At 32.1% G+C, this 26,899-nt stretch overlaps 1 protein-coding gene and 1 long non-coding RNA gene across 13 annotated transcripts in view; one reads left to right on the top strand and one right to left on the bottom strand.

Moving 5' to 3' along the window:
- The window catches only part of LOC7461842 (MADS-box transcription factor 23), a 21,065-nt gene extending 6,219 nt beyond the window's left edge, over positions 1 to 14,846 (top strand). Inside the window, exons 3-10 of one of the 6 annotated variants that reach the window (XR_008058514.1) lie at positions 9,843 to 9,921; positions 11,618 to 11,679; positions 12,551 to 12,650; positions 12,742 to 12,783; positions 12,867 to 12,908; positions 13,077 to 13,225; positions 13,323 to 13,431; positions 14,353 to 14,846. Coding sequence is in view for 3 of the 6 variants with exons in the window: in XM_024595264.2 (XP_024451032.2) it covers positions 9,843 to 9,921; positions 11,618 to 11,679; positions 12,551 to 12,650; positions 12,742 to 12,783; positions 12,867 to 12,908; positions 13,077 to 13,256 (505 nt within the window). In the remaining 3 variants the exon portion in view is untranslated. Of the gene's footprint in view, positions 1 to 9,842; positions 9,922 to 11,617; positions 11,680 to 12,550; positions 12,651 to 12,741; positions 12,784 to 12,866; positions 12,909 to 13,076; positions 13,573 to 14,352 lie in introns of those variants that run through there. The other 5 variants (XR_008058513.1, XR_008058512.1, XM_024595265.2 and 2 more) reach the window with 5 other exon arrangements.
- On the bottom strand, positions 10,942 to 26,899 carry LOC112326615 (uncharacterized). 7 transcript variants are annotated; one of them, XR_008058518.1, is made up of 6 exons: positions 26,578 to 26,899; positions 26,167 to 26,225; positions 12,527 to 12,661; positions 12,373 to 12,421; positions 12,139 to 12,224; positions 10,942 to 11,987 (listed from the first exon to the last, which is right to left on the bottom strand). It is a non-coding gene; the product is annotated as an uncharacterized LOC112326615 (long non-coding RNA). The 7 variants fall into 7 exon arrangements; XR_008058517.1 differs by lacking the exon at positions 12,139 to 12,224 and having other exon boundaries at positions 26,578 to 26,896; XR_008058519.1 differs by lacking the exon at positions 12,527 to 12,661 and having other exon boundaries at positions 26,578 to 26,895.

Here is a 26,899-nt window from a genome sequence, read left to right as displayed (position 1 = left end):
TACATTTAAAAAGTATTTTTCTTTTGAAATTTTTTTTTTCTCAAGTTGATGTGTTGATGTTTTTTCAAGATAAATATACTTTCAAAAAGCAATTAAAAGTAATTAAAAGCATCAACTTACTCACAAATTATCTAATCTCAATTAAAACAGAATTGTCTATGATTGAATAAAACTAGACTTAATTCTGGTCAATTACGCGACTCAAGAAGAGTACTGTTCTGCTGTTAGGAGATGAGTGTTAGAGAATAATATAAATCATATCTTGAGACCTTATCTAACAACTTAAGCTATTAGGTTAAAATGATTTTTTGACATGGTATTAGAGTACATTATTGCTCACATTTAATAAAAATTCCTAAATAAATGTAATTAATTAAAACATGTTCTAATGGCAACTAAACCATTTCCTCAAAGGGAGCTCTTGAGTTCCAATCTGGAATCTCGAAGCCTCTTAATTGACAGCCATTTCTTACATTGAACTCTCCCTCTCCTTTTTCTTTCATTTCTTTTTTACTTTCCTGCAATTTTAACATTTGCGATCATTTAATTGAATTTTCTTCTCTCTCGAGAATGCATTGCTGCATGCCATCTTATTATCCGGTGATTTTCCTTGAATGCAGCAAAATCTCAATAAATGTTCTTCATGTGAAGAATAATTAATCGTTTTGCTGGTCTGCTACAAAGAGATGGATATATAGATTATAATATAATGGATCCTTTGATCTTTGTTCAGTGACTTTAAGATTTTCAAATTTTAATGCAAATATTGTTGAATGTTGCACTGTGAGCTAACAATTATATATATTCTTCTCTTTTTTTTGTTTTGGAACCATTTTTCGGTTGGCCGGGAGAACGATAGCGTGTTGCGAATTCCAATTTTTTAGTGCACAATTTTAGTCCACGCCAGCTGACTTGGTCGCCTTGCTAATGTTTTCTTAACATATATATATATGTAGAAACTCAACATGCTTATTTTACCTTCTTCATAACAGATAATCAGATGATGAAAAAAAGAGTTTAGTTCTTTCAGCTTTAAGTTACAAGCAACCATTTAAAAAGGTTGGAAACCATTACCAAAAAAGAAAAAGGAAAGCAACCAATATGAATCCTCACAAGAAAACATTGTAATTAACAAGAGTTCTTTTATATATATGAAAATGATTAGTAAGTGAACTGAAAAGAGTATAAATCTAGATGCTACAAACTTAAAAATCGTATATCTTCTAATACAGCTGCAGTAAAATGTTTCTCAAGAATTTTAAAATTGTTTTTGATTTAAATTATTTTTTTATATTTTTAAAATTATTTTAATGTGCTGATGTAAAAAATAAATTATTTTTTAAAATTATTATAATATATTTTTATATGAAAAATATACACTCATAAACCAATGAGTGTTTTTTATTTAAATGCAAATGATGAGAAAGAAATTAAATGCTCGTACCGTTATTACCACTTGGCATGCCGACCTCCACCAAGGAAGCCCTAACTCCTCACCATCACAGCCCAGTGTCATATTCATTAAACCTAGTCTTATAATAGATGTTATGAAGTGTTCGGAGAGATGATATTTGAAAGCTCTTTAGATTGGATTAGACTCCTCTCGAGTTGGGAGTGACATGACATATGGTGGAAAAACCCGAATCATTGGTTTGAATTTCAATAATTAGGATTTGATGCTATTTCCTCACCATTATTCCCATTTTTCTTTTCGTTTCTCCCTTTATTTTTTTTACTCCTTTGATACTTAATTACCATACATTAATTAGTTAGAGTCGAGCATTTTATAAGCTTTAATCACAATCTTTCTCAAAAAAGTCTTCTACGAAAAAACCCACCGAGAGTACAAGGACTGAAAAAATTAAGTTCCGCATGTAACAATTCCTTTTGAGGGATAAATTATACAGAAATCATATAAGTAATGTGTGAGTATTGTTACAAGAAAAAAACCAAAGAAAATAAAGAGAAAGAACAAGTTTCTATTTATTTTTTATTTTAAAAATATAGAAATTTACTTTAAAATTATTCAAGAAATATATTTATTTTATGTTTATATCTGTGTCTCTTCAACTAAATAAATTTTATATTTAAGATATTTATTTTATGTGCAAATAGTTTGTGTGAGAATCTAAAATTATATTTCCTAGATGATATGAAACTAATTTATTCATGAAATATTTTGAGAGTAAATTTTTATCTTTACAAAACAAGAAGCATAAAAAGATGTTCTTCTTATCACTACTATTTATCTTTTATATCTCAAAACAATAATCAAACGTTAATAAAAACCTAACATTATTGGTGGCATACGTATAAAAACATGATTTGTGTGCTAAAGGCTCCTGAGTTGCTCGGTTACATACCAATGTCTCTACATTGGTTGGAATACTTACCTAGCTTATAAGTCTCGGGATTTAGAGGGTGTTTGAGAGTGTAATACCGGTTGCTTTTCAAAGTGTTTTTCACTCAGAAATATATCAAAATAATATTTATTTTTATTTTTTAAAAATTATTTTTGATATCAATACATCAAAAGGATCTAAAAATATATAAAAAATTTTAAGCAAAAAAAATTTTCAAATTTTGCTCAACCCTCGTTTGGAATGGAATACCAAACAAGTACTTAATCTCTTTAAAACAAAAGGCATATTATGGCCAAAACTCACCAAACCTATAGGCCAAAATCAAGGACTTGACGTTGAACAATACATTTTAGAGGGAGACATCCTTTAGAAACAAACTAACAAAACCTCTAAGCATCATCTCTCTAAAATCTTGAGTTTTTACCCTTGGAATATTTCAGGTAACTTCACGACTACTTGATTAAGTATAAAGTGTCCACTAATTGACGTTTATTCTAAAAATATTTTTCTAGAGACCACCGAGTCATAGTTAAAATCATAATATTATCATTAATATAAATTAATATATCTAGCAATTGGAGAGAAATCTTCAAATTAAAAGAAAAAATATACTTAATTTCCACTTTAATCTTAGGATTTCAAATCAAACTTTTCGACTAGCAACCCATAAAACTAAATATCTTTTCGCTTTCACTCAATTGAGAAATACAGAGCTTTAGTAAGTGTCAAGACACCATTAATACGAGCTTTAGCCTAGAAAATGTTTTATTACCCTCTATCAACATGATATTGTATCATGTCTTTTTATAATAAGCTTTTATTTACTAACAACTCTAAGTCATTTAATGTTGTTAGAAATTAAGGATTGATCAATGAAATCAAAGTGAATAATTTTTTTCCAACATATTTCACTGATCAATTCTTAATTTTAAACAACAGAGAGTTGGTATAAAATAAAAATTTACAATGCGTATTATATTAGCAGAGGGGTCCAATAAACATTTTCTACTAATAGAGACAAGAATTATATCAAAATCCCTTATTAATATCACAATAGAAATACTCGTCAAGACTGTTTTGCATTATTTTACAATTTGATGACACAGAGAAATCGGCCAGTCAGAAACATTTTTCCTATAGATTTGCGAATTTAGTTACTCTTGAGAAAACTAGTTTCACCTTATGGGAATGGAGAGTATTTTACATGGAGATTCAAATCTCTCGTTAACACCACCCATCCATTCCCTTACTATCATCACCACTGTTATGGCCTCCAATGTCATTGTCTCTTCAAATCACTAGGTATCCTACAAGCATGCTACCATTGCCTCCTTGTCATCGTGCTTGTTGCAATTGCTGCCGCAATTATTACTACCATTATCACTACCTTCTAATCGAACCAATACTAATATCGCCACTATCACCTTCTTCTCCACAAAATTCATTAGCTAATTATGGTACTTCAAACCGGATGTTTGAATTGTCAAGCAGTCAATTTGTAATTGGTCTAAATTGAAGGTTGAAACCTCCTTGGCATCTCTTTGCTTGAAGTCCCTTTGGCCCTTTAAAATTGTGTTTACTTGAAAATATAAATTATGAACTATTTAAAAGCATGATGTTCCCACTTATTCGTAAGCTTAGAACACATATATTAAGGTTTAAACTTTAAACCTGCACTATAAATCAGTAATTATTACATGAAGAGATTTACACAAAGGTTTCACAAGCCTTGACACCTTGAAACCTTGCTTGTAACCAACTAACAGAATAAGGTTTATTGTTAGTGTTCTCAAAATATGCACGATATCATGATCATAGAGGTAAAGTCAGAAAAAACAGAACACAAATTATGTCGTCAACTATGATCATAGAGGTAAAGTCAGAAAATACGGAACACAAATTATGTCGTCAACAATAATGAGATGAAAAATGTTATCGAGTACATAATTCAAGGAAATCAATCTGTTCGTATACAGCTAAAGGTCTGCCAATAAGGACAACTTTTTTTCCGATTCTTTGGTGCTCATTAAAACTGGAGTTACTCAACATGGGTCGCCATATCTACCTCAGTGCGAGCAAGATTAGAATGCAGTTCATTTGTTACTATGCTCGGTAACTTTAGGATGAAAAAGAGTTTTAAGGAAAATTATTTATTTCCTTAGTTATTTTTATTCATATTAGTATTTTTATTATTTTGCCTTACTTAGTTTAGCATTTTTTTTTTCAGTTTAGACTAAAACTAGTACAAATAAAGTTTCTTAGTTTGTATTTCAATAGCTTACTATGCTCGGTAACTTTAGGATGAAAAAGAGTTTTAAGGAAAATTATTTATTTCCTTAGTTATTTTTATTCATATTAGTATTTTTATTATTTTGCCTTACTTAGTTTAGTATTTTTTTTCAGTTTAGACTAAAACTAGTACAAATAAAGTTTCTTAGTTTGTATTTCAATAGCCTACTTGGTTTAGTGAATTATTGAGAAATATAAATTTCAAATTAGATTTTTTGGTGTATTGACTCTACTTGGTAGAATTTTATGTTGTTTATTATTGTTGTATTTCTTGCATTGTTTTTGTTTGTGTTAGTTGGTATCAAATCCTAATGATTTTTGGAAGTTAATTGTGTGTTGTTAAATAACCATGATTGAAAAATGTCATATAATATGACATGTTTGTGTAGAAGGGGATGAGGTTCTATGTTGAAAAAAAGACTTTTCAGGAACTAGTAGTAGAAAACATGTAGAAACAAATTATAAAATTAACTCGTCGACTAACAATAATAAAGTTGCACAGGCAAATTAAAGAATTATACTGTTAATTAGAGAAGATGAAGAAGAAAAAACTAGGGGATCGCGAGGAAAGTGATCATGAATTCTTGGCCAATTTTGAGAACCTCTTTCAAATACGAGGAGGCAACCTCTTAATCGAGATGGATATTATGGAGAACTTGGTGATCAAGTTTATAATGAGATAGATGTGGATTGATATTCTCTATCAATTTTTGATAATTATGTTAACAATAATAGCATAAATGATGACGGTAATGGTGGCAATGATAACATCAATGGTGTCTTTATTAATAAGTTAGAGGTTGGGTGTAAAAAAACATAGAAAGTGCTCAAAAAAGCAATTGTTGATTTAAGTTGTGTTGAATTTTTTTATTACAAGTTTTCTATTATCACAAAAATAAATTTGTTTAAAGGTTATACAATTACATGTTGATGAGGTAGATTTGACATATGCAATTCATTAATCTAGAAGCTAATGGAAGAGAAATAATTTGTCCATTGTTGTTTTTTATACAAATTTTAACAAGAAAAGATTGAAGTTGATACCTAAAATGGTTATACATTTGAAACGAAAAAAGAAATGAGGTTGAAAAATTTTTATTGGACATTCATAAGATTGAAGTAAGAACAATTTTAATTCAAGAATGAATTCTTTCCAACTCAAGGAAACTGATGCAAGAATATTTTTTGAAAAAAATATTTGTTTTCTTAGTTATTTTTATTCCTATATTTTCTTTTATGGTGTTTTTGGTATTTTTTTCCATTTAGTTTAAAAAATATTTGGTTTAGGAATTTGATTTTCTTATTTAATTTCAGCTTAGTACTAGTAGTATAAATATGGCTACTTAGTTTGTATTTCAATAGACTATTTAGTATGGTGAATTATTAAAAAATAAAATTTTGAATTAAAATTTTTAGTTTAGGAACATGTTATTTGTTATTGTTGTTTTTCTTATATTGTTTTTGTTTGCATCAGTTTACCTATAAGAACATCTAGCATCCACTTTAATAAGCATATTAGAGGTACTTTGCTGACCATACAAACCAAGCTTGCGGGATATTGAGGTCGGGATTTTTGTTGTTTAACAATCAAATATTTTTTATTCGGCTTGTGTTTGACAAAAAAGAGGCTATTCTCATGAGAAGGCAGAACTGGGAGATTTTTGTGCAATCGCCTTCTCTCAGCCTATTCCCAAGGAACTAGTAGGAAAGGATCCCATGTCTTCATTAGCCTATTCCCAAGGAACTGGGAGATTTTGAGAAGGCTAATGATTGAATTAATTAGTCTTCTTTATCTAAATTGAGAAAGTTTTTAGCATTGTTTGAAGCAAGGAGATGAATGAACGTTCGCCCTTAGTAGTGTTAGAGTGATTGTGAATGAGAAGCTGGAGGGATGGTTACAAGGACTAGGAGCAGTCTGTTAAGGGAATTCTTCATCTCCATCGATATTCATGATGTGATGGATGCCTTTAGTTGAGCGATGGAGAGAGGGACAAGTTGTTGGTGAAAGGCGTGCATATGTGTTCTTAAAGCAGGAAACACAGTTTCTGAAACGTGTTAGGTAACTTTGCAAGTAATTGAACGGGCTTTAGTCGGTGATTAAATTCGGTGTAGATTCAGAGTTTGATAGCTGCTATGGTATGGAATTTCGTGTGATCATTGAAGTGCTTGCATGTTTTAAACTTGAGTGAGGAGCTATGAACGAAGTGCTATTGTAGTATTCAAGCTGGAGAACCCAAGTAAAACTTAACAACTCTATAACACTGTTAATCAAATCCAAACTACCAGAATGCAAAGATTTTTAGACTTATAGTTATTTGTTTGGAACAGAATGAGAGAGTTAATTGGTTTTCCCAAAACCACTCGATCAAAGTAGACGTGATTATTTTTGGGTAAGAGCGAGGACTAAACTGCAAATCCAGAGCTTGGGTACCTTAAAACTGCAAATCTAGAGCTTGGGAAAAAAATTTAGTTACTACTGAAACTCATCTGGTAGGATAGGACCCAAAACAAAGGCAATTATAAAGCAATTAACACGTTTATCAACGCATAGCATATACAGCTTTCATATGAATTAGATTTTGGGCCCTAAATTTTAACGCAACTAACATTCATCCAAAAAATATGATCAGATGCAGTCACTGCCTGCCAAGAACATTTGACAGAAAAAGAAAGCAAAAATAGAAACAAAGAATACACGCACCTTTTTGCATGAGATCAGACAATTTCTCATGATTTATATAGACATTTGAAGGGATTGGCTTAATTGTCTTCTATCCATTTTCCTGTCACTAAGAAAACTGGAAGATGATAGCATGTTATAGGACATGCATGGCAAACAAATTGAAATTCAAGGTTTTGTGAACGTTCCTTTGTAACCCTGATCCTGATGCTAAAATTCAGTCAAAGGTCCTTTGTTTGCAAATACTCAACTGCAAGTCCATACATAATGCACGACAAAACTGTTACAACTGAAATATTCATGCATGGTGCATTAGAGAAACAAACGTGTTATGACCAGCCATCTACTTGAAATAATAACTGGCAGTTTTCTACGTAGTACATACCGTGTGCGAAATCAATTTTCCTATTAAAATGTAATACAGATACGGTTCTAACAAGGAAAAAAAAGCATCGAGCTGGGATTAAGTTCCTTTCACCAAATTATCAATAAAAAACTCGAATGTCTTACAAGCATACCTATTCTAACAAATCAAAAGGTAGGGCTAGTGTAACATCTTCAAATGAATATGGGAAGCCAACGTGTTTTTGATAAGTTCAAGATAGCAGAAGCTAACAGCATGTTTAGACCGACTGCAAATCCTGTGGACAGCTGCTAACTCTCCAGAAATAAATAATTGCAACCCAGCATCAACCACTAGACTATTCACTACAGCTTTGGTGACTTCGCACCTTTACTTTGGAGGTTATTTGACTTCTTACTTTGTAATCCTGTCTACTAATACAGTCTAATTTAATTCTGTTTATTTATCCAGCCCCAAGTTTCCCACCTGTGTCTTCATCCACTACTGGTTTGGCCTTGGACTTAATTCAGGGAATATTATAGATATAAGATGACATGCTATAGTTGCACCTATGCATCAATATGATCTAACAAACAAGATGAGATTACAGATTACTACTCTTATCTTGGTTTTGTGGGTGGGTGGTGTAATTCATTAGATTCACGGATCACTTCTGTTACCATTTCTCAGTCACATCTGACACTTTTGCTCAACCCAAAACTATCAAGACCTGATAGAAAATCATTTCAGCCTCATATATAGTGGTTAATCGATCACCTTGATGAAGGCATCAATCACCCTGATGAAGATTGCCGGTAAGGGTATTAAAGGGTGACCAGAAAGTTGTTTTAAGACATCAATCACCCTGATGAAGACATTTCAAGGGGAAGCAATATATAGAACTGATGCTAAGATAATTTCGTTATCATGAAGCAACAAAATTGTCAGGAAGGGATCGGTACTCTAAATGAAGCTCCAGAAACTTTTCAGATGCAGTTGTGGCAGCGTTTGGGAACAAAGCCTCCTACTACTTTGGAAAAAGCTCAGGAATAGCTTTTAGCAGGAAGCAAAATGAGTGTTACCCAAAAAACCCTGCTGTTTTACTGTGAAAGCAGCAAAAATTCACAACCTTGTGCATCCCCGCAAAGGAGTGAAAGCTGCCCATTATTAAGCAGTTTGGAAGATGACCTTTCTTCTTGTGAATGGGTGAAGTGAACAGTTCAAAAAGTTGAAAACTTGGAATTCTACTATTGTTTATGTGTCAAAAAATGGTAGATGCACATTTTCAGATGTCAGTTACATACCGTCTGCCAACAGATATTTCCTTCTTTCATCTCTCCTTAAAATTGTCTCGCACCAGCTCTACATCTCACAAAAGCCCTATAAATTTTATTGCACCAAAACCCACCTGATTCGAACTCCTAAAGATGTCGCAGCTTTTCCAAGTAAGGTAGAGAACCATAAACTTCTGACTTTCACATAATTAACATGCAAAAGATTAGAATTTAAGTTCCAAACTTACCAAGAATTGCACTTTAATGCTTTCTGCACAACCATATGATGAATAATTGCAGGTAGTTTGTTATAACTCATTCAGGCATGATTCGCAATAGTGTCAGTTGAACACGATTCTCAATAGTGTCGGATGAAGGAAAAATAATGAGGGAAGACAAAGCCATAGGAAGTGAGCTTCCTTTTAACATCCCAGTAAAGAATGCATGGTTAAAAATGAATTGAAAACTTATCTTCGAGACCCTGCATCAAATAAAATATTGGAAACTTATATTTGAGATGGTGCTCCGCTGAAAAACGTTCTCATTCTGCCGGAGAATGTAATATGATTCTCAAGAATGTAATATCATTAAGAAACTCAATCTGAAGATAATTTTTCAATCTTTATGATATTTCAAGTTGAGAGATCTAAAGTCTTGCGGACTTGAGTTTCTTAAATGATAATATTACACTTGCAGCTTAAACTCCTATAGTCAGGACAACTCAAATGACTTCTGGAAAAGATATAAATGATATAGTTTAAATGTATGCATTCTGTTTCATTGAGAAACTATCCTTTTAGTGTTTCCATGCATTTTGTTCTTAAATGTTATCAGAAAGCATTCACATAGAACATGACACACATCCCTGATGCAATATGAATCTGCTCTTGCAGCATGAAATCAGTCATTGAAAGATACAACAAATCAAAAGACGAGCATCATCAAATGGGCAACCCAACCTCTGAAGTCAAGGTATTTCAGAAACCGATTTTCATTTTATTTTGCGAGTTTGTGCAAAATTTGATTCGTTGTATTATTTTCCACATTTGCATATAGAATTTAGTTATACATCAAAACGAACATGTTAAATTAAATTTACTACTTGTAGTGGAACAGCTTACACATCTCTAGTTTTTAAAGCATTGCATTTTTGTCAAAGATAGCTCCAGATACATTACTAGGAATCACCATGTGGAACTTTGCCTTTTCTGCTTTAAACAATGCTGTTACCACGAGCAGGATGGATTTTTTTGGCGATTGTTACAGCTAAAAGATACTGCATCTAACAATTCTGCATTTCAGCTAAAAGTTTGCACCTATTGGACGAGCTATACTTGCAAACATAACATTATGACACCGAAGGGTTGAGATATTTTGTTTTATAAAACATGTTAATAACGTAAGAAAATCTTAATGTTTCTGATCATTTATCAGCAGGATGTGCTAATAAACATGGACTTATGAATGGAAATCTAACTAAATAAATTATCCGGCATAATGTGGCAATAAAGAAGGGAAATGAAGATACAATTTGTACAGACTACAGATAAGCTGTGCCACATCTAGGACTTGGCCTTTAATATGATTTCAGAAAGGCATAAGAGCCCCTTGAACATGCAAGTATAAAATTGGTATGGCAAAATGTTGCAAATGACAAAACCAGTATAAGTCCTAATTCTAATACTGCTGAAGGAAATAACATATCAAGTGTTTAGTCCAAAATGATTTAGGAATAAGAAACAGAAACCAATTAATATTCCATGACTGGATTCTGATATTTAAAGCACATGATAAATAAATAAAAGTTAGACAACGGCAATGGTTCTGCCGGTTATTAGCTGCATGAAAATCCTATCTACTATAGATATCCTCAAATTTAAAAGCAGCAGATAATGACTGGCAAGATTGTGCAACACAATCAACAAATGACTTGCATTTGAAACAGCACAATAACACATATCATAGGTTAATAAGAGAGTATGCATAATGAAGTTGTTTCTACCACAGAAATGTACTTCATTAAGCTTCAAAGTGTAGACAGGAAATCATCTGTGTTATTGTTCTAAATTAGCAGGATAAACTGAAATTAAAAACACAAGTATATGTCAACTAACATGTCATGTCTTCAGGCTCCAGCAAAGCACGGCCCAATTGAATAAATAAATACGCATATGATAAAGCATACGAACTCCACACAACCAAGCCTTATTGATTCATTCAAGCTTTAAGGTGTAGCATCATATCTTACACTGGACCTCTGCTAACCGCAACTGTCCTCCTTTATCTGCAATGGGATTGGGACCATCTGCGTGCAGATAGAACTCACAAGACATTTTATCAGTAGCAAGAAAATACATGTCATCTTGAAGCACGTCATAGTCTATTAAAAATGCTTTCTAGTTTTGTCGAGATAAAGGTAGAGCTACATGGAAGGTTAGAGAGGGGGTGGTATTCAGACATGAAAAAGAAAAAATATGGTGTATTGAATCATAATCACTATATGGAGATTAGACAGTGGCTTATCAGAATGAAAAGGATGATTTTTTTTATCCCTTTTTCTTCAGATGTGTTCTCATAACAGCAGAAGGCAATTACTCTTCATTTTAGTGAATGCATGTTAACCACAAAAGTTGGTAATTCCACTAAATTGTGCATTATATTTTGCTAGTTCTGGCAAAGGGAGGCAGCAGTGTTGAGACAGCAACTGCAAACCTTGCAAGAAAATCATCGGTATGATCCATTCCCTTCAAACAATAGTGTTTTATATGAAGATAAATGAACATAAAGACTGAAAATAGAATAATTGCGACAGATCAAATATAAAAAACTGAAACTTTCAAAGGAGCATGCTATTATTTAAGTCAGACACTTGCAGGTGGTACTGGTGTCCATGTGATCACTAACAATTTAGACACAAACACAAAAAAAATCACTTGTGTCACACTGAAAAAGTTCATCTCGGTCACCTCTAAGAAATGTCAGCATTGTGCATCAGGAGCAAAAGGGGCCACAAGAAGGCAGCAACCATACACCCTCTCCTAAAAGTATTCAAGTAGTACTAGTCAGGTTTATGACCCCAAGAAATTTATCGCAGAGTTAACCCGAAGACTTTCAAGCCAAGTCACATTTACAAGCATTTTTGAAATTCTTGTTATCGAACAAGATTAAAGCATCTATATGAACACATACCTATAAATACCTCTAGTATCACGTCTACAGCTGAACAAGTCATTTCTCCAATTATCTTTTGCCCATCTATTTCTTCCTAGTAATATCTTCTTTTTTCATCAGGAAAAGAATGAAAAGCATTCTAGAGTCATTTCTCCAATGTGAATAAACTACCTCTAGCCATTGATACCCCAAACTAAGGGTCACTCCAAAATATATATATAACTCAAAACAAAGACTAACAGTAAATCTTACCGGAACATAAAAGGAAGCATCCAAGATAGCTAATGCTGTTGGAAAAATCCTTCAGGAACAGAAAACAGTAAAAAGATTAAATGGATCATTGCTTCTCAGTACATGCGTCATTAGCAAAGTTTACAATGTCCTAGACAAAAGTTTAAAACCTAACTGCATTTCCATATGATGATAACAGGCAAATGATGGGTGAACAACTTTCTGGCTTAAGCATAACAGATTTGCAGAATTTGGAGAGCCAATTGGAAATGAGTCTTCAGGGTGTTCGCATGAAAAAGGTTTGAAATTCCTACAACCACACAGTGCAGTCTTTAGATTTCCCTAAAGTGGAACACATCCATCTCACTGAACTGATATTGACTTCATCAGGACCAAATTTTAATGGATCAAATACAAGAACTAAATAGAAAGGTAAACCTGTAAACAAAGGCTACCGACTTGCTTTGTAAAGTTTTTTTAATTCAAATAGCTAAACTTTGATATATCTGTTGCAGGGCAACCTCATTCACCAAGAAAATGTTGAACTCTATCAGAAGGTAAACTATTTCGTCATGAAAATCAAGAATTGTATAAATTATAAGTTTGAGTAAGCAGAAACTTATAAGATCCTTGCAACTTATTGATTCAAACCATCACTACCTTAGTCCTGAATCAAATTGCAAGGCGTTTCATTCCACCCTCATTAGCATATTTTCACATCCCAGGTCTATGGAACAAGGGACGTAAACAGAGCAAACAGAAATTCCCTTCTCACAAATGGTCTGGCCATCGGAGAGGAATCACATGTACCTGTCCATCTCCAGCTTAGCCAGCCACAACAACAAAACCATGATACACCAGCTACAAAGTTGGGGTACAATTTCCTCCACAGCACAAGTATTTAAATATGATTATCAATTAGTTTACCAGAGTCTTTGATGCCAAACTTTTGTCCCCCATAACTGCAGCAGACTACAACTGCATTAGCGAAGATGAGGGATGCATCCTCACTGGGAATGGATGTTGTGTCATTTTGATGACCCATAAATTACAAGATCATGCTTCTATTATTGCATTGTGGTATGTAAGCCTAACCATTCAAGAAACATACTTTGATTTGACATTACCAATGGTAAAAACTTTCACACTGCTTGATGATCAAGACAGCTATTATGTAAAAAATGAGATAATTGTAATAAAGAAAAGTGACATTGTGCTGCATTTTTAACACATTTTTTAAAAAGATCTTAAATCTTAAAAAAATGGGTGAGTAGAATTAGAAGTCAAACATAATACCATAAGCAATTGCATGTAGGATATCATTTGGTGGGACTCCAAATAACAATATTACCATGCATGTACTTTAGGAAAAATAGCAATATGCTGACAGAAAAGCAAAACTATAGAAGCATATTTAAAAAAATACTTCAGAAATATACGGACATATACTGCATGCTAATTTTAATTTCAACTAAGTTTTAATTTAAAAAATCATAGACTGGAATTGTATGTATAATAGTCCACCTTCTTCATTTCCTATGCTTGTTGTAAACAGAATTTAAAGAACTGATAAAAGCATATTGCTTGTGTTAGTATGTTTAACAAGTATTAAACAAGCATATGCAATTTAAAGAACTGATCACAACACAACTCACTTTCTATAGAATAAAAAGGTTCCAGACAGACCACCACAACGCATTCAAAGACAAAATACCCTTTGCTGGTCAAAGAAAGATACAGAGGAGAAAATAAAAGGAACGTGTCAACAAGCCCATGATAACAGGAAGGAGGGGGCGCAGGCGATGCATTAATGCACATTTCTAATATTAAAAGCAGTGTTACTGCAACTAGACTAGATAAAACCTAGGAAGTTTTTGTGAGCCATTAATAGCAAAACTAAATCATACTGTGAAATGTGGAAAAAAAATATATGCTGTTTGTTATTCCTAAAAAAAACATGTACAATACTAACTACACTTATGGTGCCAATGTCAATGACAGAAAAATTCAAAGCGATTCCAAGATACCAAAACCCTCAAATGTGACAGGATATGCACCTCAATTATATGCCTGGTTTCGGACATACAAAACCCATATGACCACTGTGGAAGGAGCATTAATTGGTCAGCTAGAAGAAGTCTTTCGAGTTGGAATCTGATGCATGCCAAATATGAAAGAGCAGCTGGAGCCTGGCTAGTTGGAATCTGATGCGTGCAGTTCAGTTTTTTAAGAAAGTTTGCAGCAGAGAAAACAGGTTTCCCTTCCAAATGACCTACAACTGTGCATGAACATCCAGTTCTTGGAATAAATAGGAAAATAAGATTTCAAAAACAACTTGATGGTAGTTAACTCCCTTGCGAACAGGTATTAAAGATTCAGGTCTGTTCTCATCCAGGTCAAAAATGAATTTAAGAATAAGAGTGAGCTCTTGATTTCTAGAACTTAATTTCTAAAGGATCTTTATTATTTTTATAACTATTCTTCACTTCAAAATATGTCAGCAGTTCATTCTCAAAAAATCTATATCGATGGATCTCCAAAATTTTCCATGCAACTAACAAATAATGGTCTAAAAATAGTTCTTTGGAAGGTTTACATCCTATTCATCTCTAAACAATGAAAAAGAGAAATAAAATAGAGACATAAAGATCGTTAGAGTTGCATTTGGCCAGAAAACGTGCTAATAGCTGGAGGGGAAATTTTTTAGAAAGAGTTGATGAAATTGAATGCAAGTTAAATCACCTTCTGATAAGAAATCAGAAAATTATCTGGCACGGCAAGAAATTTTTCACTATTCACTGTACAATAATTATACTTTTATGTTAAAAACTTGGTGAATTCTCAGAAAAAATCAACAGATTAAGAAAACAAAAATCGATAAGTCCCAATATATAATAGATGATGAATTTTGGTGTAAAAAGAGAGTATTTGTAATGGGAACTATAAAAGGCTTGTGAGAACAAGAAGAAGAGTGTAAGAGTTAGATACCAGGAGCATAAGAGTGGAGGATAGGAAAACAAAACTGTGTCAATATATATGATTATGGTTTTGTGGCTGGTGTCATATACGGTGATGATTGTAAAATGCAATAAAGTCAAGAATCTATCACTTAATATGCGCATGGTTATGTATGTACAAGTATTTTTCTCTATAAAATAAATTTAAAATTTCTCAATATGGAAACAATAAATAATTAGTGGATAACAAAATCCATCTATTAGCACATGTTTTTCAAAATTGGGAGACTATATCCGTGCTTGACATTCATAGCATCTTGGACTCCAATATATTTCATAAAATTCCTTCACTTTATCCAAGACTTGAAGTTTCCAAGCATCACGCTAGTGTTAGTGTCAAACATTTGATTCTTTACTCGATAGAAAATAAGAAGACAAAGTAACATAAGATATCAATTGTTTGAGAATGCAACAATCTGTGAACATTTGTTAAAACTTTTCAAGTTGAGGGGGATCATACTTGGCTTTATCCCTAAAAAGGATAAAAACAACATTTTGAGGTGTTTGCTTAAATGTATACAATCACATGGTGGTTTCTGGACTTTTGGAACAAACAGCTAAACAAACAATTCAAGAATCCAATTTACTTCAATAAAATTAAAAAGAAAAACATTTACATAGGAAAGGTAGTTAACTGTGATGTTGTGTTGTGTAACAAAGCAATGAAAAGTGTTTAGTAAAAATTGTGATGTTGTGTTATGAATAAATTTATTGTTGTACTATTTGAATTAAAATGAATATAAAAAACATAAACATATTATAAGGTTTTTTTAGTAGCTAGATTAATAAAAAGAAAATCGACACTATCATTTTAAAGTTGAAATATCATTTAATATAATTTTTACACATATATCCATTTCATTTTAAAAGTCCTATAAAATGAATTTATTTATATATGTTTAAGATAAAAATAAATCTAAGTTGCTTTAATTGAAAATCATAGCACCTATAGTTATGGATATAAGGTTGAGAATGTGAAATAATAATACTTGAAATGTTATAGTAGATATTAAACAAAATATGGACTATTGATGATTTGGTAATTTAAAAAATAATTTAAGGTTATTTTTATCTTTCTCAAAAAACAAAGGCCCTTCCATCTCAAAAAGCATTTTCCCATGCTTTTTAAAGATTCTATTGAGATAGAATCAAATATACATTATAAGTGGAATCACCTTCTACTCCCTAAAGTTAAACAATGAAAGTTATTTATTTGTTTGAAACTTTTAACTAGGGTAAAAGCTACAAATAGAAGCCAAACAAGCTTTTTATCTTCATGACGAGGCAATGAGAGTGTAGTACAATTCATGGATATACCTTATAATGGCTTTAATTGGGATAAAGGAAAGAAAAGATGAGGAATGTTTTAAGAGCAAGAGAAGAGAAAACATGTGAAGGTAGAAACATGTCCGTGCTTCATCCCTTTGTTTGGATTCATGGGCGAGGATAATGGACAATACATCTACCCCTTATTTGGTTATAAAATTATAATTTGCACCTTTGATCAAGAGGGTCAAGGAGATTGTAAAATGATGGGAAAAACCCCTCTTCTTTTCACCATTAAATAATTGCCTTTCATTCCCTTATAAAAAAGCATTCAAGATTTTTATAAAAAAAATCCTAAAAACCTTCAAAGATTTTGCCACTCTCCCCTTGATAGCCTTTTTTTATAACCATAATGTTGCATAAACCAATAATAGAATCAAAGCTAAAACAGGAATTGTTGTAATTAGAAGGAAGGTCTTAAATGACCCTAAATGGGTGAACCTTATATAAGTTGACTTGACAACATAATAAGTTCTAAAAGCGTTTGAAAATAAATTTGATGATATAAAAGAAATGTTAACTATATCTGATTCAAAGGAAGACATTGAGTTTCATAATCAAAACTAAGCCCCAAACAAAATTAGGCCCAAATACTATAAAATATTAATAACCAAAAGTAAATAAAATGTATTAAAAACAAGGTCAAAGCTATTTACTTATTTAAGATTTTATGCACAATTCATTAAAAAAATGAATAGGAATAAAAAGGTAAATTGGTAAGATTAAATTAATTTTATAAAGTAATTATATTTTTTTTATTGAGTTAGATTTTCAGGTCAATCAGGGTTCGAGAAGGTCTTGTGATACAGGTCAGCAGATACAATACAAATTTTGTTATTTGTTACCTTTTGACTTGTGGATTTTCTATTTGGAGAGGATTTTTTTCTTCATAATACAAGGATGTTCAACAACTTATTTTTTGGAGTTTCCTAGTTCTACAATGTTCTTTTAATGGGCAATAACATAGTTTCCAAGTGTGACAAGAATTTCTTAATGTTCCAAAATCTTTTTCTTACAAAAATTCCTTATTTATCCTAGCCATACAAGGAAACGAGGGCTGGAGTATTAATGTCAGTCAAATATGGGCTAGCATTATTTAAAGCCATATTAATTATAAGATTCCCATTATATACTAATTATATAGTTGTATATATGGTTTTCATATTTAGCTATGTGGAGCTGGAAATCAGCCTTGTAATTAGGGATGTATTGTGCTATTTGGTTTTATATAAAGGAAGGGATTCTCTATTAAGAGGCATTCAGACAAAACTCATTGTTTATGTCTTGGTATCAAAGCCTAAACATTCAAATTAGGGTTGTCTCATTTTGTAGTTACTGTCAAGAGGATTAGAATTGTTGAGTTTTTGCTAGGGGAGTGGTCTGGGATCATTCCATTACTCTATTTTGGCTTTCGGCAAATTTTGTAGCCTTTTTTAGTTGTTGGCGCAATCTTAGAAGGTTTTGTTGTTGGTATCTAGTGTCAAAGTGGTTTAGGCATTTTCAGGTTATCTACTACGTCTGAACTTAATTTTATTCTAGTGATTGTTGTTGTTTTGGTGATTTGAGCTTGCTATTTAATTACTAGACTTTGGACTTGTTATTTTTTGTAACATGACCACTAGTAATTCAGAGTCTTTTGCGGTGAAATTTACAGGTAAGAATTATTTTGCCTGTGAATTCCAATTTCATTTTTAATTTGTTATGGGGAAAGAGTTATGAGAGCACAGAGATGGAAGTGATCTGACTCCTACCGAAGATTTAAAGTCGGCTTCGTGAAAGATCAAAGATGCTTGAATCATGACTAGGATGCTAGCCTTTGTTGACCTCTTGATTATTCTAAATTTGAGGTTGTATAAGACTACTAAGAGTATGTGAGAATATCTTAAGAAAGTCTATAGTCAGAACAACATGGCCCAACAATTTCAATTGGAGTATGAAATTGCAAATTATACTTATGGATATTTCTCCATTCAAGAGTGTTTTACTAGATTTCAGATCTTAGAGGCATAATTTGCTAATATTATTCATGCAAAGGTACCTGATGGTTCTCTCGCTGTAGTTTAGGAGGTTCATGAGTAGAGCAAGAGAGATCAGTTTTTGATGAAATTGCTACTTGATTTCGAGGTTGCGCTGCCTAATTTGATGAATCGTGATCCCTTTTCTTCTTTAGATATGTGTTATGGGAGTTACTTCGTGAAGAGCAATGTCTTGTTACATGAGCTACCTTTCAACAAGACAAATTACCTATTAATGTTGTTGTGTCTATGCTATTCAAGTGAAAGGAAAAGGTAAAGACATGCAAAAAGTTCAATGTTATAATTGCAAGGAATATAGACAATTAATACCCACTGTATGAAAACGTATTGTAATTATTGTAATAAGCCATGACATATTATCAGAGAATGTCCTTCCCGTCCTCGAAATCACTAGGCTAATGCCTATTAGGCTACAGTTGGTTCATCATATTTCGATGTTGGTGATCTATATGTCCGTACTCTTGAGATAGTCCAGCAAATAATTATTTCTGCGTTTTCAACCTTGGGACTTCAAGGTAATAGTTTCCTACCATTTCTGCGTTTTCAACCTTGGGACTTCAAGGTAATAGTTTCCTACCATTAAAATCTTGGCTTGTTGATTCTGATACATCTAATCATATGACTAGTTCTGCTAGCTTTTCACAATATTCGACCATTTCCAGGATCATTATAAATTATGATTTCTAATGATAGTCGGCTATTAATTCATGATGTTGGAGATGTTAATTCCTCTGTTAAAGATGTATTTATATCTCCTGAACTTTTCACTAGTCTTATATCAGTAGGCCAGTTGGTTGATGATGACTGATGTTTTTTTTCTCTCGTTATGATTGTCATGTGCAGGATCAGGTGTCAGAGAATAAACTCGTAAAAGAGCCTAAAGTTGGACGATTGTTTTTTCTGCACTTCTCCATTCCTCCAATTATTTTTATTATATGTACTATTATAAACCATAAAAGTGAAATATGGATGTCTGGGTCATCCTAACTTTGTTGTCTTATCTCAATTAATAAACTTTGGTTTTTTAGGCAATAAAGATCAATTTTCATCCTATATTTCTCTTGATTGTCGAAGTAGATAAACAACCAAAGAAAATTAAAATTTAGGTTTGGATAGAAACCTTGACTGAGAGATAACTTTGTATCTAAAAACTAAAGGTATTAAAAATTAAACTTGGATCCGTTGGTTATAAAGAATCAAGAACCCAAAGTATGTGAAAACACCACAAGGTCAATTATACCTTGATAAGTCAAATTTGTTTTTTGTCACAATAAAGAGAAGTGTTGCATTACGCAAAGCACAAGCTTATTCAAAACATCATGGTTGTTGAATCTTGAATAAAAAATAATATTTCCTTCTAAATAACCCTAATGGACTATAGATCCAAGGCTCAAACCAAAGCCCAACAAAAACTAAAGCCTATAACACTTATTAAACCCCAAACAATTACTAATGGGCTGTCATGAACCAAAATTATAGTAAAAGTTTAAAATAAAGCTAAAACAAGACCAAAATAATAAAAATAACACAAAACTTAATAATAAATATAGTTCTTCATAAAACGAGCTTAAATAGCCCAAAGCAAACAAAGTAATCTGCTATTAAATGACAAAAATAATGAGTTTTGTTTGAATACTTCTCAATAGAACCAAATAGTATAATACATCCGTAATTACAAGGCTGATTTTCAGCTCTAACCTAGATAAATATGAAAACCAGACGTACAATTATATAATTAGTATACAATTAGAATTCTATAATTAATATGGTCTTAAATAATGCTAACCCATATCCAACTGGGTTTGCCTTTCAAATTGATGTTGGTCGATCAAGAAGTATCAATTTGCCAACCAAAAATTGATGACGTTGTCGGGTTCTAACCTTGGTAAATATATCAGCAAGTTGAAGATTAGTGGAAACATGCGGAAGAGTGATGATTCGGGTATCTACGGCTTCCCGAATAGAATGACAGTCCACTTCATATGCTTCGTACGCTAGTGAAAAACAGGATTGGCCACAATCTAAATGACACTCATTTTGTCTCTATGAATTAGAGGGGTTGAGCTGAGAGAAGCCAAACTCAGCTAGCAAACCTTTTAGAACAAGCAACAGACATAACACGATATTCGGGTTCTGTAAGGGATTTGGATATGTGTGCCTACTTCTTACTCTTTCAAGAGATCAAGTAGTCATCAAGAAACATACATTATCCATTAACAGAGCGATAAGTATGATGACATTTAGCCTAATCAGGATCACTAAATGATACAAGACGAAGAGAAGTACCAACAGGAAAGAACAATCCACGACTAGGTGAGCCTCTGAGATATCAAATGATATGACAAACAACAATTAGATGTAGATGACATGGAGATTACATAAACTAACTAACCTGCTAAATCGTAAAAGAGATATTAGGTTGTGTGATTGCCAAATAATTCAGGCTCCCAACGAGTTGTCGAAACATGGTAGGATCAGAAAAGAGGTTGCATTCCTCACGATGATATTTCACATTAACCTCCAAAGGAGTATCCACAGAGGAAGTATCCTGAAGACCTGCTAAAGTAATCAAATCTCGTGTATATTAATGTTGATTCAGTAATATACTGGAGGGATCAATGTGAACCTTTAACCTCAAGAAGTATGGAAGCAGACTAAGATCCTTCATATGAAACGAGGCCTAAAGATACTGCTATAGTCGGGTTCTCAAAGATAGAATTTGTTCCAATAATAACAATATCATCAATATAGACAGAGAAAAACAATACTCGTAGATGTCTTGCAAATAAATAAGGAAGAATCATCCTTGCTTTGCTGAAAAGAAAACTAAAGCAAGGTGGCTTGAAATTTATCGAACCATGCTCGAGAAGCCCGTTTCAGTCCATATAAAGAGCGCTTCAACTTACAAATATCCGAGGAAGAGTTGGAGAGCAAACCAAAAGGTAGTGTCATATAAACTTCCTTTTTAAGATCATGAGAAAGGTGTTTTTGACATCCATTTGATGAAGTGACCAACATTGTGAAGTAGCAATCGAAATAACATTTTGTACGATAGTTATCTTAACAACTTGAGAAAAAGTCTCCTTATAGTTCACCCCATACTCAAGTTTGTAAACAATAGCAACTAATCGTGCTTTATATCAATCCAAAGTCCCATCAAAACGAAGTTTGATCGAGTAAACCCACTTACAACCAGTAGCTTTAATAGTCATTGGGCAAGGATCAACATCCCAGGTATGATTGTCCTTAAAAGCGTGAAGCTCTTCGACCATGGTATCTTGCCAACATTTATGCTTAATTGCCTCGGAATAACATGTAGGAATTGGAATAGATGAAAAAGTAGCATGAAAGGATATAGGAGAAAATCAATACCTATTAAAAGGACGCGAGAATGACGAGGAATAAGGCTAGAATCCAACTCAATCACAGAAAGCATTGTCTGAACAAGCTCAAATGATGAGTCGGGATCAGGAAGAGGCAAAATTAGGCACCGTCGTTCATACACAAATCCAGGCATGAATCGTTGGGAGTAGAAAGCAAGTCATCAAAGCATGGAAAAACAAGTATCCCAAGCACAAATGCAACATGAGTGGGAAATAAATATTGATTTTGAAAGAAAACAATATGACGAGATAATCAAAATCTATTAAAGCATGAATCATAGCAAACATAACCTTTGTGGACGATATTGTAACCTATAAAAGCACATCTAATAGATTGGGCACACAATTTATTGCTTTTATGAGAAAGGAAATGAACAAAACAAACACAACCAAAGGTATCGATGTCAAGATAACGAGGATGTTGCTAATAAAAACAATAATAAGGAGTCAAATTTAAAAATACTAGAGGATAATTTATTAATTAGATGGACTGTCGTGGATAAAGTTCCAACCTAAAATTTAGGAAGAACATAAGATTCAAGAATTAAATGTACAGGTAACATCTAGCAGATGATGAATTTTATGTTTAACAACACCATTTTATTAAGGTGTATAAGGACAAGAATGCTGGGAAACAATGTTTTTTTCGTTAAGAAACTCATAAAATTCATAAGACATATATTCCCACCTGAATTAGACCTTAATCAACAAGGATTGAAGTGTTATATCACTTCTAAATCTTCAAGAAGTCACCGAAAAGAAGAGGTTTAATTGGTTGACTCTTATCCTAATTCATCACAAAAGCCCATAACTATGACCCAAACCATCAAAATATAGTTTGATTATTGATTCATGGAGAGAAGAAGATGACATTAAAAAATAGTAATCGTGGTGGTATAATAGCTAAAATATTAGCCAAAGTGAAGTTGAAACAAAAGAAAATTAAGCTTCAAAAAATTTGATAGGTTGATAAAAAAACAAAGAACCTTTTAAAAAATAACCATAACATCCTGTTATATTACTTAGAATCTTAAATCCTTGTAAAAAAAAGGATGGGTATTGGCTTGAAATGCCCGAACCCAAAAACTAGTTTTATTCGAGCTCAACTTATTCGAGCCCACCTCTCAAGGTGTTTGGGCTCAGGTTAACCCCCTGGGAACCCACCAACTCGAGCCCATAATGACTCAAGGGTAAGCCTGGTCCTTAAACACACTTTATCTTTATGGATTCGATTTGGCTTGGCCATGCCCACTAATCCGAGCACTTGAGGACTCAAGATTAGGCTTGGAACTCACCAACTTGAACACACTCTATCTTAGTGAATTCAAGCCAGGCCTGCTCGAGCCCACCATGTTAATGTCATGAGTTTGGGTTAGGCCTTGAGGAACCCAATTTCCTCGTTTGATTTTCTCTAATTCAATATCAAGTCAACTCGTGTTCTCAACTCCTTGTAAAGATAGTGCTAAGCATTTAATGCTAACATGATCCTTTTACTGTCATGGGATCCATAAAATGATATTATGCTTTGTTTATGCCAAAACTACTAACCTAAATGTCACATTGTCCATATTGATAATAATCATTATGCATGATTACCTCTAAAAAGTAGATTACACAATCTACCTCTCACTAGCCCTTCCGCCATATAAATTCACATGAGTCAAGGGTATATGAAAAGACCCACGAATCACTAGTCACATCTTTGAACTCATTCCGTGTTTATTTCCCAAAAAGTGGTTTCTAGGAAACCACTTTTTAAACTTTCTTGTGTTTGTTTGTCATTAGAAAAGTTGGTCAACGAAAAACACTTTCCGGTCAACGGAAAACACTTTTCAGTCAAAAGAAAATTTAACTTGGTTTCCAGGAAAGTGTTTTCCTTTTATTTTGGGCAGAAAACACTTTCCAGAAGTTGTGAAAAATTTAGAAATATCATATTATTTGCTGATTATATCAAATTTAGTTCTCAAACTTTTGATTGCTATATATATTTTGTTTTAAATATTTATTTTTCAATTTCATCCCTTAGAATTTAATTTTTATATTAATTTTGGTCATCATTTTTATAATTGTTATTTGTTTTTCCCTTATCATTTTTTAATTGAAATTTTTTATCTATCAAATTTGGTCCTCATTCTTTTGATTGTTACTTATTTTATTTGAAATAATTTATGAAATGTTAATTATTATTATTTTAATTTATTCATCTTTCAATTTTTTTATTTTTTAGATTTGATCTCTATTATTTTGATTATTGTTTATTTTATTTGAGATAATTTATGAAATTATATTTTTTTTCAATTTCATTCTCATTCAACTTTTTAACTTTTTAATTTGTAAGATTTGTTCCTCATTATTTTAATAAACTTAAAAAAAAAACATTAATAAGTTATTTTCCAGCTTATTTTTCATGACATAACCAAATATTAGAAAGTGTTTTCCAATTTATTTTTCATTACACTACCAAACATCGAAAAATAATTCACTTTTCCAAAAGAAAACTACTTTCCTTTTTAAAAAACTACTTTCCAGCAAACACACAGGACCTTACTCTAAAAACACACATAAAACAAAATTTCTCCTACCTTTCATCTTCTACATTTAATACATACCACACATAGTTTTTAAAGCTACATCCCTTTGATATTTGTGCTAATTTTCTCCTACCTTTCATCTTCTACATTTAATACATACCACACATAGTTTTTAAAGCTACATCCCTTTGATATTTGTGCTAATTTTCTCCTACCTTTCATCTTCTACATTTAATACATACCACACATAGTTTTTAAAGCTACATCCCTTTGATATTTGTGCTAATTTAAATATTGAAGATCCTCTAGATTACATAGAATACATAGAAAACTTGTTTCACAAGATTTCATGAATGATTGGTACAATTCTTCAACTTCAACCTCTAAAGCCTATCAACTAGCTCTTAATCCTTTGAAGTTTGCTTCGAACTTCATAAAAAAGATTTACTTCACATGACTTTTAATAAATTAAATACTCGACATTAATGTCAAAAAGATGAAAATAAACTACTTTTAAAGGTGAATTGTGCATCAATTATACTATATTTTATACTCTTGCACGCATCGGAACTCCTCGTTTTGAGCATCCCAGGTAAGCTTTAGATGTTTTTGGTCTTCACGTTTGGTCTCGTGTACCATACATAATGAAAGATAAAAAATTTATACATCTTGTAATCTTGAACACAATTAGTACGTCATAAAAAACAAGATTGATTTGCACTTTCATATTATTATTATATTTTGGTTTAAGGTTTGTTATTAGGGTGTGATAGTCATAGTTTTTTTTTTTTTTTAGGAAGATGTGACGTTTAAAATGGTAAAATAGTTATACAGTAAACAGTTAAAGGAAATAAAAAACATATGTTGTGGCACGGGAAGCATAAAAAAAGCAATACAAATTCACAATAAAAAGATTGGCTACTTATCCAAAATACTAGTTACTATTTACCACACTTATAAAATTGATTGCTTAAGAGATTTTTTTTTTAGTTTAAAAAATTAATCATTTTAATGCGTTAATATCAAAAATAAATTTTAAAAATAAAATAATATTATTTTAATTAATTTTTAAACAAAAAATTATTATTACAATAACAACCGCACTCTAAATATAATAATTTAGACCTATTAACTCAACACCTCAAACATTTTAGTAGAACGAAAAAACAAAAGGGAACAACTGTCTAAGACTGTATTTTATGTGATTTCCATTACAAACTTGATAGTAAAGAATCAAATATTACCTTATGGAATTGACTATTCATAAACACAACGATTATCCAGCAAATTAGAAGTCATAAAATAAAGTAAAACGATAAGACATCCGATGAAGCTAACAACCATGTCCAATTAATTAACTTTGTACACTATGAAATGGATACATCTCAATAGTACAGAATCAATCATTTATAAAAACTATAATCAAATTAAAGCAGCAACACAACAGTTCAAACTTCAAAAGTGAACTTTGCTAAACACTGTACGAGCACCGGCAAAAAGAACATAATTCTTGAGTACTTACCTAAAAGCGAAAAGCATCAGGCGCTTCCATCCAGCTCCGTTGCTACTCTAAAATATCTTCTGCAAACGTTCCAAAATATCAAAAAATAAAATAAAATAAAAATAAAGGATATGCACCAGTCAAAACACAAAATGCTACTCGATTATGGTGAAAAAAAGATGAAACAAAATCATAATTTTTCGTTTAACTGCCGATATAATATCATCAGAAACGAAAACACAAACTTAGGGTTTGCAATGCGTATGTAATTAATGGTGTCAATAGTTTAGGTCTTTTGCTTATATTTCTTGGAGTTTCTCATCAACCAAACGGATCGACACATTTTGTTGATCCGATACAACATATACCGAAGGCAACATTGAAAAATCACAGATAAGAACAAAATTAATAATAATTTAAACGGCAACTTACTTTGAAGAAAGCAGCATTTAATCGTAAATGTAAAGCTTACAAAGGCTACAAATAGTTTAGAAAAGCCAACTGAACAGTCTAGATTGGAAGAGGAAAGATGTTAAAATCAGAAGAAAAAAAAATTAGAGGAAAATCTGTGGGAGAATCGGAGGGAAACAATAAAGAGAGATTTGAAGGAGATTCTAAGAAATCTGCTTCATTTAAGGATACATGAAGATTTGTATGGAAGAAGAGCGAGTAGAGAGAGACGATAGTAGAGAGAGAGAGGTTGGGGGGGTGTGGGGGACGAAAATATCTGTGGAATAAGAAAACATTTTATAGT

Source organism: Populus trichocarpa, chromosome 2 (genome assembly GCF_000002775.5).
Source record: "Populus trichocarpa isolate Nisqually-1 chromosome 2, P.trichocarpa_v4.1, whole genome shotgun sequence".
Taxonomy (NCBI): domain Eukaryota; kingdom Viridiplantae; phylum Streptophyta; class Magnoliopsida; order Malpighiales; family Salicaceae; genus Populus; species Populus trichocarpa.
Note: the sequence above shows the minus strand (reverse complement) of the source record. Positions and strands in the feature narration are given on the sequence as shown.